The following is a 14,969-nucleotide window of genomic DNA, read 5'->3' as shown; positions in this document are numbered from 1 at the left end:
TCTGAGTCTCAGCTAAATCCCATCTTCCTCAAGAAACCTTGTCCTCGGCTTCCTTCATCTAGCTGCCTTCCCTTGCAGACTGCCCCTTATTTAGCATGTCCCTATCTTGTGTGTACATAGTTGTCTGCATGTTAATAAAGTGGAAGCTTCTTGAGAGCAGACGTTTTTTGACTTTCTTTGTATCCTCATCACATAACAGGTGCTAGTTGTTTGACTAAACAAATTAATTTAGTATAGTATGATAAAGAATAGTGCCTTGAAGAGAGAGGCCTTGAATTCAAACCCTGCCCGTTACTGCTTTTATGACCTAACAAGTCAGTGAAACTCTGTGAGCCTCAGTTTCCTCAGAGGTGAACGAGATGACCTCCGAGGTCCTTCATAGCCCTAAATCTGTGATCCTGTCATTGTTGGTGGAGGAGCATCGCTGCCACGCTGCTTCATTTGTAATGCTAGCCTACATCACGAGCGATGTTCTCACAAGTCTCTGCTGCTTTTGTACGTTTTATAGGTTAACAGATGTGTGCTGGCATTCCTTAGAGACCTTGAGAAAGGTCTTCTTAAATCGTCCTTTTTCTTCTTAGTCACTCTCCCATGTATATGTAAGCCTTCGCAAGGACAACTATCTTCATTTCTTGAAAATATCAGAGGTAAACTCGTCTTTTGCAGAAGTTCTAGGTTTTTTTGTCTTTAAATTTCCAGTGACCTTATGTGTTTATATATCCTTTATTTCACAATTTAGCATCTGTCTCTTCTCCATCCCAGAAAGCCATCCTTCATGCTAAGGAATAAAAAAAAGAAAGAGTTTAGCTAAACCAGCCGTAACGGCAATCAAAGTTCTCTAATCTGTTCATCTCCATACAAATGATTGTTAAGATATCTAAAAAGAAAAAAAAAAACCAAACAATTAAATTCTACCTTATCGCTATTAAAAACTAAGCATGAGTTTTGGTGTTCATTACTTCATAAAGAATTGTCCCTTGTTCTTTCTCACATTTGGCTGCCTTCCTTTGATTTGAAAACTGACTATAGGTTTGGATTGTATTTTATTGTCTGTCTTACATTTTGATAGGAAAGAGAAGAGCTGTTTTTTCGGGCTCTCTGTCTTTGCCACACAGTTCAGGTGAAGGATGATGGTTTTGTAGATGGAGCCAAAAAATCACCCGATTCATCAAGATCTTGCATATATATTTCGTCATCACCAGATGAAGTGGCGTTAGTTGAAGGTGTTCAAAGGTAAGTACAGATGGCATCATTTTTTGATTTGAAAGCATAAGGATTTTGTTCAAAGGATTCCTGCTTTAGGGAAAACATTACACTAGATGACCTCAAAGGTTCCATCCAACTTTAAGATCCCAGAATTCTACTTAAGACCCCAACCTTGAATATATTCCTAAATTATTGTGTGTAAGAAAATGTTCTTCCATGGACTTTCATTATGATTTTGGAAATGGGTTCCAATGGAGAAAATTGCCTTCAGCATCTAATAAGAATCCTACATTATTCTTCAAGGACTTCCCTTAAATGACATGACCTTTGTGTCTCTGCAGACTAGGTGTCCCATAGGACCCCTTCAAAATGGAAGGCAGAGGATAAGTATAGAATTCTCAAATTGGAAGGGATCTGGGAGACTTTATAATTTAAACACTTGTTTTGTACCTGAGGGAGCTGAGGCTGGGAGAAAGGAAAGGACCTTCCTTGACTTGATTGACAACTAGATTTCAGATCTCTTGATTCCCTTTCCCACTGCTGTTTCCCCTACCTCAAGTGGCCTTCATGCAAGCTATATACTTATTCATTTCAAAATGCTTCATGGGGAGTTAAGCAGGCACACTGGCAGGGTACCGTGATTCTTCTTTGTCATGCCAACTCACGACCCCTCACACCTTGGTAGACAATCTTTGTTGGTAATTGTATCCAAAAACTTTGTTACTACTTGTTCCTCATGTAACAGATACACAGTACTTCTAGCCCTTCTGACCTGTAGGCGTACCAGAGCTTAGCATTAGCTTGGCTTTCAGAAATGCTGAGTCCTGTCCCGATAAGGCATCAGATTAGGACTTTGTGGAAGACTCACTATTTCTCTAGTATTTGGCATATTTTTCAGACTAGATAAGGCACGTAGAAATGATTCTTAGATTTTCTCAGACAATAACACTTGATTTTTATTTTCGTTTTATTATTTTATTTAATAATATATTAAAAATGTTACTTCCCCCTCCCATGTGTATCTATTGACCCTAATGACAGAATAATTGCAAAGAGCGACTTTATGTCATCTTATTTCACAGTATCATTTTGTATTACTGACTGGGTTAGAAGGAATTCTCATTGGTTTAAAGTGAAACATTGTTTTTCAGTCGTATCTGACTCCTTGTGATTCCATTTTGAGATTTTCTTCTCCAACTCACTTTTTTTTTTTAACAGATGAGGAACTGAGGTAAACAGGGTTAAGTGACTTGCCCAGGGTCACACAGATAGTAAGTGTCTGGGGCCAGATTTGAACTCATCAAGATCAGTCTTCCTGACTCCAAACCTGGTACTCTATCTACTGCGCCACCTAAGTTTCACCTAAGTGAAACAGTAGGTATGTGAATTGGATCACTTATTGGAATTTATTAGAAATATTAGAAATTCACACCTAAACTTAACTGAACATGCTCAAAGCAAGGTTAAGGAAATGGATTTCCAGATAGGAAACTAAATATATTTCAGCCATGCAAATTAGTGCCAGTCCAAAGAAAGGGCATCCAAGAGGTGTAATTGGCACTAGGCCCAGAGTCAAGGACATCTGAGTTCAGACACTTACTAACTGTGTGCCCCTGGGCAAGTCATTTCACCCTGTTTGCCTCAGTTTCCTCATCTGTAAAATGAACTGCAGAAGGAAATGGCAAACCACTCCAGTATATTTGCCAAAAAAAACCCAAATGGAGCCACAAAGTCTCAGATATGACCACAACAACTGAACAAAATAGACAAAGGAAGAAGGGAGACAAGTCCAGCAATCTAACAGAGAGCAATGTGCCTGGAACTTGGAGCCAAGTTGCATCTTTTCTCTGACTCTACTGTTAACTAACCTTGTGACATGAGCCTCTTTTGACTTGAGAATGAACTAAATGATTGCTACGTTCTGACATTCTATTCAAAAAGAATTCAAGAACAAGGAAGAAAGATTTGCAAAAAAAAAAAAAAGAGAGAGAGAGAGGTAATCAATCCAAAGTGACTTCTGCTTTATCAGACATATCATCTTTACCGTAGGAGATGAGGTGGTAAGAGCATTACTAAAGATATTGTGTAATACTGGTGAATTTGGGGATATGCTAAAGGGGAAAGAACAAGGAGTGGTTTCATATATTTAAACATTATTAGGCAGGATATAACCTCAGGTTTTTCTAAATTCTTTCCATTTGAAAAGTAAACCTCCTCAGAGGTTTCTTAATTGTCCCCAGAGAACAGCAGGACTCATTTTCTGTTACTTATAAATTCTGAAGTTCTTCTGTAATCCTTGAATTTCTCCTTTTACTATTTTTAGGCTTGGTTTCACATACCTAAGGCTGAAAGACAATTACATGGAGCTATTAAATCGAGACAATGATATTGAGAGGTGAGTATACATTCAAATGGAGAAGATGAATAAAGGGGTGAAAACAGATGTTTTTTGTGAGTCTGACAACAGTTGTTCAATTTCAGTTCCACCAACAATTATTAAGCAACCACTTTATGCAAGGCATTGCCCTAGATGGGGCAGCCGTACAAGGATCCTGCCTTCAAGGAATTTACATTGTTTAGGGGGATACAGCAAGTACACAGATAATTAAATACAGAACAATCTAGAATAATTTCAGGAGGGAAAGAGGATTCACTGCTGGAGGAATCAGTAAAGGCTTTGTGTAGCAAGCAAGTTGGGGATTCCAAAGAGCAGAGGCAAGGAGACGCTGCAGTCCAGAGATAGGGGACCATCTATGCAAAGATATGTCATCTGGAGGGAACCACTCCATAGCAAGGAGTTGAACTGGAATGGAAAGGCATGAGGAGAAGCAGCATGAAATCAGACTAGAAAGGTGTGTAAGAGTCAGATTGTGAAGAGCCTGAAATGCCAAGCTAGGGATTTTATATTTTAAAGTATTAAAATTGCCATTGAAAACTTCGCAGTTGGGCATGAGATCATCTGGTCAGATTTCTGTTTTAGGAATGTTTAGAATCCTGCCCTACCCTTATTCCCACCCATACCTCCTCCCTCTCCCAAACTCCTCACCATTGAAAAAAAAAGTTCTTTAAGTTTTCATTGAAACATTTTAACTGTTTTATTCAATTTGAGCACACAGGGGAGAGAGAATTATGAATTGAAAGCAGTGTTGTACCCTGGGAAGAAGACACTAGATTTAGAGACAGAGGACTGAGTTAGACTCTGAGCTCCATGAGCTAAGTTGGGATCTCAGGCTGGTCATTGTGGGTTGCACTAGATGACTTGTAAAAACCCATCTAACTCTAAAGAGATGCTTAACCATTTTGGGGGGAGAGGGGAATCACCTTTTGGGGACCCCTTTGGAAGTCTGGTGAAGCCTAAAGACTACTCAGAATGTGTTAAAATGCATATAATAAAACATAGGATTTCAAGGAAAACCAGCTGGGTTAAAAACCAACTAAGCTAATGATAGAAATTCTGTTCTCTAAAGAAAGAAAATATTCATGTAATTGCTATAAAATAGCAATTAGAGGTTCTGGTTTTACATGGACCTAGGCTTTTTAAAATGCTCCTAAAATGTTTAAAATACAACTTTTTAATGAAGAAATATGGTTTGGTGTGGTCTGGACTTGGAATTTCAGCCATGTGGGGAAACTCCCTCTGTTGATGGATGTTGGCAACTGTGTGTAACACTGAGAAGCGCCTGAGGCACCGAGAATTGAAGTGATTTGCTTCTAGTTACATAGCTGTTGTGTGCCAGAAGCAGGGTTTGGAGATAGGCAATCAGAACTCCCCTGGTTTTCGGAGATTAAGGTAAATTACCACCAATCCTTTGTAATCCTGTCCCATGGCAGACAAACAAACCAAAAGAACAGGTATATGAGGGGGTAGGTGAATAATTGCCTATGTCACATAATGCAGGTAAATGAATTGAAGAGATATGCACACAGGGACCTTTAAAACCTAAATTCTGAATAACACCTCTCTTGGAGAAAATGTTTATGTTCAAGCAGGGAAGTGGTTCTTCCCAAATTCCTAGCCAGGCTCCCAACCTTTGATTAAACTGTAATTTCATATCTTATCGGCACAAGTGTAAGAGGGAGGTAATAGTGACATGTAACACTGAGTTAAAAAAAAAAAAAAGCAAACCTTTACCTGTTGGAACAGATTCTATACTTGATTTTAATACAGTACATAATAATACTTAATACACTTACTATTTAACGCAGACACCTTCACTTTGTATATAAGGCTCTCGATAGTCTGACCTCACATTACCTTTCTTGTCTCATTTCATATTACTCTTCACATTCTCTCTGTTCCAGCCAAATGGGACTCCTGATCATTCCCTGAGATCAACATTCTATGCCCATCTTTTGTATACTCACTCAAATTGTCCCCAGTACAGGGTGCACCCTCCTTCCTTTACGCCACTTCTCAGTGGTGATATCCCTTCAGTACTAATATCCAGTGCTATCCTAAGCTCCTTGCCCCAGTTGTTAAATGATAACTTTCTTCTCAAGTGACTTTGTCTTTAATTATTTGTATACATGTTATAGGTAAAATATAGACTCCTTGAGGGCAGGGACTATTTGATTTGGAAAAGGGAGTTTACCAAAAAAAAAGTACAAGGGTAATTTGGTGGCTCAATGGATAGAGCACTGGACCTGGAGTCAGGAAGGTCTGACTTCAAACCTTGTCTCAGACACGTTCATTTAACACCTATTTGTCTTAACACTCCTTGTCTACAAAATGGGGACACACTGGAGAAGGAAATGGCAAAGCACTCCAGTATCTTTGCCAAGAAAACCCCAAAACACAAAGTCCATGGACATAGTCTATGGAGTCACAAAGAGTTGAACATGACTGAACATCCCTAGTATAGACACTTAACTGTTTGAATTGAGCTAAATATTTTTGGTTTTATGTTAAACCATTACATAATTAAATGATAAACTGGGCTAATTCACACCCATTTTTTTCCCTTCAGGTATGAATTATTAGAGATTTTGACTTTTGATTCAGTGAGGAGAAGAATGAGCGTGATTGTCAGATCTGCTACAGGTAGAAAGATCTTGTTTCCTTATTTAAAGTCACACAAAAGTTGAAATTTTGTTTTTATGATTGAGTTCTATAGGACCTATTTAATGCCTTTCTTGACTGTAAAGATTAAATTTTCATTCTTCTTAAGATCTATGGACATAGCTCCTGTTTGAAAACTGACTTTATAATCCTGAAAAAAATTTAGTTTTAAACTTTTAATATTTTATGATGAATGGAATCTCCTGTCTTCAAAATCTTAATATTCCAAGTATACTTGCATATCTCTGACTTTCATTTAATTATTTTTAATAAATCTGAATATTTAAAAATTTTATAATATTAAAAACTTAGAAGTTTTTTTTCTACTTGGGATTTTTACAGTCCTTTTGTTTTCTCTCTTTTTAAAAAGTCAAATTTAAAATGGTCACCTTTAAAACAAGTCAGAAAAAATTCAAGATACAAATGTTAATGTCTCTGTAAAATACCATTGAATGTGATCAGTCAAAGAAGTCACATTAATCAGTTGACATTTTACAGAGATGTTTCTTTGCATGAGCACAGTATGGTCAGTCTTTTTGTTTTTGTTTTTTTAATATTACCCATCTCCATTAATGCTTAAAGTTGTATGAAACATATAAATCAAATCTCATTGCAACACACTTCAAAGGAATGACCGAATTCTTTTCTTGTCCTGGACTTTAAAAAATCAAATATTATTTGGAAGGAGTGGTCCCTTCCCCTTGTTTCTTTCTACAGAGGATTCTGCTGTAACTCATTCATTGTAAAAGTATAAACTTATTCAATGCATATTCAAAGTATTCTCTGTAAGAACTAAATGTTTTGTTCTGGTTTTTGAAAAATGTCTACCTTTTGAATTTTCAACATGTGCTTGTCTCCTTTACTTAATAAGTGTGCCCATCGCCTTTCCTCCTTTCTTTGCCTGCTTTCTCAAAGTCTTTCCACTGCCCATTAGCAGCCCCTCCACTAGGGAAAAGAGGCAAAGGAGACAGAAGTTGAAATGCAGATGAGTTGGTTTTGTTTCTTGTTCCCTTAAGTTTAGAAGTTAAAATGTTTTTTTTTTCTTTTTTATTCTGGATTATCTGTGAATTTCATTTATCTCTGTCTCTCACTCCCGCACCTAAGCAGAAGTTGATTGTACGTTAGCCAGTCTGTTGAAGTCCATTGAAATGCCCTTTGTCATTATCTCTGGCCTGATATGTCGTTTCTTTCAGAGTGTCTACAGAATGATTCCATCACGGTGTTGTAGAACCTTGTTTTGTTATTGAGGAGGATAGTTGGAATTATCCATTCAGATTCTTCCCTGCGGTTTACTGATTTTATAAAATATGGACAGAGACACAAGCACATTCTATTTTAAGACCAGGGCTGTTATTATACTTTGTTTTCTTATTCTCTAGGGGACATTTACCTATTCTGCAAGGGAGCAGATTCTTCAATATTTCCCAGAGTAACAGAAGGCAAAGTAGACCAAATCCGATCCCGAGTGGAGCACAACGCAGTGGTGAGAGAACGCCTTGAGTGTGCATTCTTAGGCTTTTGGAGGTCTGAGCTGAGTTGCTTTAAGGAATTTTTTTCCCTCCTGGTCATAAAGGAATCCAAAAATTTCAAACATTCCCCAGGATAGATGGGTAATTTAGAATGGGGAGACTCATCATACAGCGCAGATAGTTATTTAGTTATTTGGGGGAAGGGGTTAACAGGAACCATTCTGCCCATTATTTATATATGACATGCAGGTTGTCTGGTATCTGAACCCTCTGTGAAGAAATCCTCTAAATGGGTTTCAAATTAATTAGTTTTTAAAAACAGGATAGAGTTTTTTACCTTGGAACCTTCTTCTGAATACTATTTTGTTCACTTTTTTCTTCAATCTCTGCGTGTATTTTTTCTCCTTTCAGTTTTTAAGTAAAATGGGTAGATGACGACTTCCTAACAGATAACTAAGTCTCTACTAGCATGTCATAAAAGCTGGTTTGTCCTGTCACAAAAGTCTGGCTTTTCTCTTTTATGATCTTTTGCTGGGGTAGAAGAATCACTATATCCTGTATCTCTATCTTCCTTAATCCATGAGCCATCTACCTTCATCCCAGCAAAGACAGTTTTGGGACTCATCCAACTCCCAGGTGGTTTATGGTTTTTATCTGAGAATCTGTCTTCTTCAAATGACTTCTATGCTCAGGAGTGTGTGGTCACATCCTTCTTTCCATCATGAGTAAGGGAATTCTTTTCAAAGGCCTGTTTTTCTACTCTTCAATCCACAACAGCTATCTCATCTCATACCTTTTCATCAGTGAATGTGGGGATCTCTTTGCCTTACAGATTTAGAAATTGACAGTTGTGCTATGGAACATAAAAAAAAATATTGCTATAAAGGAAAATATTAACCAGGAAAATCTCAGTGAGAAGTTCACCTATATCCAATAATGCATATTCATCAAACAGGTACCAAATACCTTTTCTAGGTCAGGCACCTTTACTGGGCACTGGGGGATGCAAGGGTAAAAGAGAAACAACTCTTACCCTCAAGGAGTTTATATTCTGTCAGAGGAAATAACACATGCATACATAAGTTTGCACAAAAATAAATGCAAGATAATGTTAGAGCAGACGCGCTGGCAGCTGGAGGAACTGGGGACAGCCTTATGGAGAAGGTGGTGCTTTAACTGAAATCTGAAGGAAATAAAGGATTTGAAGAGACAGGAGCAAGAGAGGCATGTATCAGATGTTGGATTGCTTCTTAAAGAGGAATGGCCGGCCGTACAGTGGAAAGAAGTGTGGCTTGGGGATTTGGAAGACTCCTTACCTGCTTCCTCTGTAGCCTTAGCCATGTCATTTCCTTCCTCCAGGGTTTGGTTTCCTCAGTTGTAAAGTGAGTAAGTTGGACCAAGTGATCATTAACCTCCCATAGAGCTCTGACTCCTATGAAAGTGTAGGAGTCAGAAGTGCCCCCTTTGATACTGAGTCTGGGATGGAGCTAGTAAGTGTCACTGGCAGAGGTTGAATCTTCCTCTATCCAAGGCACATTGCCACTAACGCTTATTGTAGCATTTGTAAGTCCAAAAATCCTAAGCATACCCAATCTTCATTGGCCCATCAGTTCAAGAGTCATTACTCATTGAGGCCACAAGGTGGAGGCAGTACCATTTTTGCTGTTGAACAGACCAGGCCAACTGTCAGTTAGGTTCCTATAACTATGCCACCATTTTTATATATATATATATATATATATATACACACTCATATAAAAGTATTTTATAACTAGCTTATATCTAGTTTAATTATAAAATACTCTATAAAGTAGTTATAAATTAGATTAAACTAAACTATATCTAGTTTATATACAATTATATATAAGTGATACTCACACACACACGCACACACACACACACACACACAGCTAGTATCAGTGGCCAAATAGAATGCTTCATTAAAAGTAACTTGTTGGACTACTTCGAATTTAATAATAAATCCTATTTTTTATGTCCTCTAAGGTTTATAGGGTACTTTTCGTCATAACAGTTCTCTGAGATATATAGTAAATATATTATTAGTAATCCTCATTTAACGTTTGAAAAGGGCTTAGAGAGCTACGGTCACAAAGCTAGTTATTATAAAACTTAGGACTAGAACCCAAGCCAAGACTCTGGACTTCATGTCCAGTGTTCTTCCCACTATATATAGCAGGTTGTTTCTAGAGCTAATGCAGAACAAAAGTGGCTTGAAAGGAAGTCTTCCCTGTCTAAATACTTGTACTAAGATTCTTCACTGTTCTCCCACAAATAATAAACTTAGAAGGTTCTGCTAGACTGATCTGCAAAGAATTCTTCTATTGAATTCTTGGACTTCTGATTCTGTTTCCCAAATTCTTTGAAGCTGAGTTCTTTCAAGACTTCTTTAAGTAATCACCACCTCACTCTCTCCTCTACTTAGGGGATTGGGAATGGGCTGGAGATTCTCCTTTAGTATCTCTGGAGCATCTCTAGATGCTGGAGTTGGAGTCAGAATCCATGCATTGAAATCCTGCTACCCATGGGGACCTTGAACACATCACTTAACTTTTCTTGACTTTGGTTTCCTCAGTTGTAACAGGAAGAGAGTCGACCAAATGACCTTGAAACTCTCTCACTGCTCTAACTCTATGATCTTATGAAAAGGTAGACATAAAACTGATGGAAACCATGACTGCTCTCCTTTCCTCTCAGGACTTTTTAGTACTGTTAGGAAAGCTTTGGGGAAGGAGCCCACATGTCCCCCTTGCTGCTAGGTTTTCTCTTGTTTAAGGGATGTGCAGGCCCATTCTTACTTGTTTTTAATTTGTTTATTTATTTATTTGCAGTTAGCAATAATTCATTTTTTCTCTCATATTCACCCTCTTGCCTCCTATTGAAAAAAGGGAAAAAAATCCAAGTATACATAGTCAAGCAAGGTAGATTGCCTCATTGGTCATATCCAAAAATCATATGTCTCATTCTATACGCATATAGGCTTATTCTCCACCCTCCAAGGCAGTTGAGGTTAAATGACTTTCCCAGGATCGCACAACTGGTTACCATCTAGCTGCCCCCATATATGGGCTTATTCTTATTGAGCTTGTGGCAAACCTCATTGGCTAACCAATAGTTGCCTTAAATACAACACTGTATAACTATTATATAACCTCAGCTCTGCTGGGAACTGATAAGACTTGTGGACTGTGAATAGAGTGATTTCTTATCAGTTATGCAAATATGCACCATCAGAGGTCATTGTAACTTGTAAAATTGTCTAATAAAGCTTGGGATGGGAGTGGCCCATCAGTGTTGACTGGGGAATTATTCACACTGATGGAATTAGGGATCCTTGGCACTGAACACATCTGTATGTTCATAAGTAAGCCATTTTGCATGGTAAAGAACTTTTGAATAAATATTGATAGAATTATCCTTGACAGGTACAATGTAGACAGGAGTCCAAGGAAAAATAATAAGCTTGCCTTTGTCCTTTGGAGAGACAGTTCTTTTGGGGGAGTCCATTAAAACCAATGTTGCACAGATAATGAAACATTCCTCCTTCAGGGCAGAGAGTCAGGGGATCACTAGAGCTTCTAGAAGGTTACTTGCCAGAAGTATACGAGCCTGGCTATTTTTGCTCAACATTTTTTTCTTGATTATAGGGAAGGGTTCAGTCCAGGCAGGGTTAAAGTGGGGTATTCTTCATTTTTTCAGAAATGACTATATAGAGAGAAAGGGCATCAACAAAATGTATTGTTTTTTAAGTAGAAGCAGATAATGGCTAGAGTCCTGGTCATGGAGTCAGGAAGACCCAAGTTGGAATCCTTCCTCAGACTCTTACTTTGTGACCTTGTACAAGTACCTTAACCTCTCTAAATCTCTGTCTCTGCATCTGTAAATAGGGGTAATCTCATCTACCTTACAGGGTTTTTCTGAGGATCAAAGAAGATTATTTGTATAAAAAGTATTTTGCAAACCTTAAAGAACTGCACACATATTAGCTATTATTCTGATTAAATGAATGGCCAAACTCATTCCTCCCTCACTTGATGTGACCATTATACGGTTTTTAAAACATCTGAGAAAGGTAAAATAGCCTCTTTACAGAATAATCTTGTTACTTATAATCAAATCTTTCTCCCCACAATGACACAAACTGGAGATAATCATGCTAAAATACTTTCTGCTTGAAGGAATACTGTTCCTATTTTTTCCTCCCTGCATTACCCCCTATTACTTTGAGAGGGAGGTCATTCATAAAGTACAGAGAAGTTAATGGAACTTAAAGAGTAATCCAGTGTATTCTCTTGGAGCAGCTTCTGAGTCTGAGAAAATCCAAGCCCTCAACTTGGCTAATTCTTTTTCTAGTGTTATTACATTATGCCAGATTCCCAAATGCAGATACTTATGTAACAGAAGCTACAGGCACAAAATTCACCATGACAGATTTCCTGAGTTCTTGTTCTTTTGTGCTTTTTGCAGAAGTGGCAACTTGGAAGGAAATATGTTTCTATTTTCCTTTATTATACCTAACTTGGTGTGATATTAAAGATCTCTTAAGATGAATTCCATATATCAAAGTCATGTAACAAGGGAAAAGAAAGGTCCCTGTTCCTTTGAGTTTCTACCATAAGACTTAGAATTCCTAGAAATCTGATAACACATCTCTGTGAGGAAGGCAAAAGACCATTTGTTTTATAACAGTTTCTAAAAGTAACAAGAAACAGATTGTTTTACTGATAGTCTAGAACTATAACATCCTTCCAAAGCCTTTTAAAATAGACTTAGACGTTTTCTTAATGCAGCATTATTTTTCTTTCCTCAAAAGCTAGCATGGATTAAGTGATGTCTTGCAGGATATGACAGGGTCCATTAGGCCCAAAAATACACATTGGACCTCTGAAGTCCCTTATGCTTCCAGAATCCCGTGAATCTATAAATATCCAGAGACTTTTACAGCCTTGAGTCGGTGAAAGTCAGACCACTGTTGGGAAATGGTTACTAGAAAAGAACTAGTATAGTCATATTTGTAAATTTCAGAGCTTAGATTCCAGAAAAATCGATGGCACCAGGAAAAGATAGGAAGAGACAAGGCCAAAATAGTGATTCTTATGGGGGGGGGTGATATTGGGGGGAAACCTGCAGGTTTTGGTGGACTGCATGCTCAGTATCAATTAACAATGTGATGCTAATTGGATTTTTGGCTTCATCACTTCAGTGCATCAAGAATCTGTGGTGTCATTGAAACACTCTCTCTGCTAGGTCAGATGCCATGGTCAGTTATTTAGTAAATGAGTGGGGAGAGACTTGAAACCAGCTCTTCCAGATGCCAAGCCAACTACTTTCTCCACTTTATTTAACTGCCTTTCAGTTAAGATTCATCATTAAAAGTTTAATATTCAGAGTGAGAGGCAGTCTAACATAGTGGATAGAATGCCACCCTGGGAGTCAGAAAGACCTGAATGCAAGTCCTTCCTCTGACAAATACTGGCATGTAGGATGTTTAACCGAAGGAAATAAAGATGTTTGTTCTGAAGAAGAGAAGAGTTGGGGGTGACAAATAGTTGTGAAATCATAAATTTAGGAAGATGGAGAGTTAGAAGGGAATCTATCTCAGATGTCTTCCAGCCCCCAGACCTCTCACTATTTAAGATTCCAAAGTCTTGCAAAGGCATTCTTTCAGCATATGCTCTGAAGACCAGAAACTCATTACCTAACATGCATTGCCAGAGCTAGCTCAGCATTTGAGGGGCTCCGAAGAAAAGTTTGAGAGAAAAGAGGTATTAGACTGACTACCAAACTGAAGGTCCACAGAGCCATTGTGCTGACCTCATTGTTGTATGCCTGTGAAACATGGACAGTCTCCCAGCGCCATGCCAGGAAACTGAATCGCTTCCATTTGAACTGTCTTAGGAAGATTCTGAGGATCAGCTGGCAGGATAAGGTACCAGACACTGAAGTCCTTGCTCGTGCTGAACTGCCAAGTATTCAAACTATGCTTCAGAGAGCGCAACTCCGATGGGCTGGCCACGTTGTTTGAATGCCAAATGTAGGCTTGCCAAAAAGACTATTTTATGGAAAACTTGCATGGGGCAGGTGATCACATGGTGGCCAGAAGAAACGATACAAGGACACTCTCAAGGTCTCTCTCAAGAACTTTGGATTTGACTGCAACATGGGAGACACTGGCACAGGACTGCTCAGCATGGTATGCCCACATAAGAAAAGGTGTTGTGCTCTTTGAGCAAAGCAGAATTGAGACAGCACAAAGTAAATACAGGATGCACAAATTTGGGATATCCACCCCAAATATTCACCTGAACTATCTGTGCCCAACCTGTGGTAGAGCATTCCGAGCTCATATTGGTCTGATCAGCCACAGTTGGACACACTGAAATTTCCCTTTACAATGGTGATGTCATTTTGGTCCTCTTCCAAGACAAAGGACAACCACCAGCCAACCCATTCCATTTAGGGGCCATTTCAATGACTATGAACTTTTTTCTTAGGTCAGTAGAATCTTTCTTCCAGTAACTTCTGCCTGTTGGTCCTAGTTTGCTCTAAGCCTTCATCTATATGAGAACCCTTTAAGGATTGTAAATGTTTCTTTTGTGGACCCTCTATGAATTTTCTTCTCTAGGCTAAACATTCCCATTTCCTTTCACTGTTCTTCATAGGGTGTACTCTCAAAATTCCTCACCATCCTCATCCTCTTCCTCAGAATGTGTTCCAGCTTGGCAATGACATTTTCAGATATGGTACCCAGAACTTGACATCTTACTCCAAATGACTATATAGACTTTCAGGATCATTCTCTTTTACCCTGAAGGAAATAACTATGACTATAGAATAGAAATTAGAAACAGACAACGTCTGATTCTGTATAAGTGGAAACTTCCCATCTGTTAGAGCCATGCACAAATTTAATGGTCTGCTTTGAGAGATTTCATGAATTTTCCTTCACTGGAGATATATTAGCAGGAGCTGGGAACTGCTTGCTGGGGTTATTGTGGAAGGAATTTGTGCTCATTGAGGTAGGAATAGGTTTGATTCCATTCTGTACCATTCTTCCAAGGGTCTCTGGATATGCTCCAACACATTTCTCACAATTTATTTATAAGCACCACCCTTGTGAATAAATGGTCTGGCCCATAGAGCAGCTTGCCTAAGTTCACAGGCAAAACCAGGATCTGAACCAGTTTTTTTTTTTGGACCAGAAATATGGTGTTCTT

At 38.4% G+C, this 14,969-nt stretch overlaps 1 protein-coding gene across 5 annotated transcripts in view; it reads left to right on the top strand.

The window, feature by feature from the left end:
• ATP11A (ATPase phospholipid transporting 11A) overlaps nucleotides 1–14,969 on the top strand; it is a 214,924-nt gene that overhangs the window by 164,077 nt on the left and 35,878 nt on the right. For all 5 annotated transcript variants that reach the window (XM_072621938.1, XM_072621939.1, XM_072621941.1 and 2 more), the window contains exons 14-17: nucleotides 1,070–1,233; nucleotides 3,530–3,601; nucleotides 6,174–6,247; nucleotides 7,645–7,748. In XM_072621938.1, coding sequence (XP_072478039.1) covers nucleotides 1,070–1,233; nucleotides 3,530–3,601; nucleotides 6,174–6,247; nucleotides 7,645–7,748 — 414 coding nt within the window. The remainder of the gene's footprint in view (nucleotides 1–1,069; nucleotides 1,234–3,529; nucleotides 3,602–6,173; nucleotides 6,248–7,644; nucleotides 7,749–14,969) is intronic.

This window comes from Notamacropus eugenii, chromosome 6, assembly GCF_028372415.1.
Source record: "Notamacropus eugenii isolate mMacEug1 chromosome 6, mMacEug1.pri_v2, whole genome shotgun sequence".
NCBI classification, from domain to species: Eukaryota; Metazoa; Chordata; class Mammalia; order Diprotodontia; family Macropodidae; genus Notamacropus; species Notamacropus eugenii.
The sequence above is the reverse complement of the archived record's forward strand: the minus strand, read 5'-3'. Positions and strand labels throughout refer to the sequence as shown.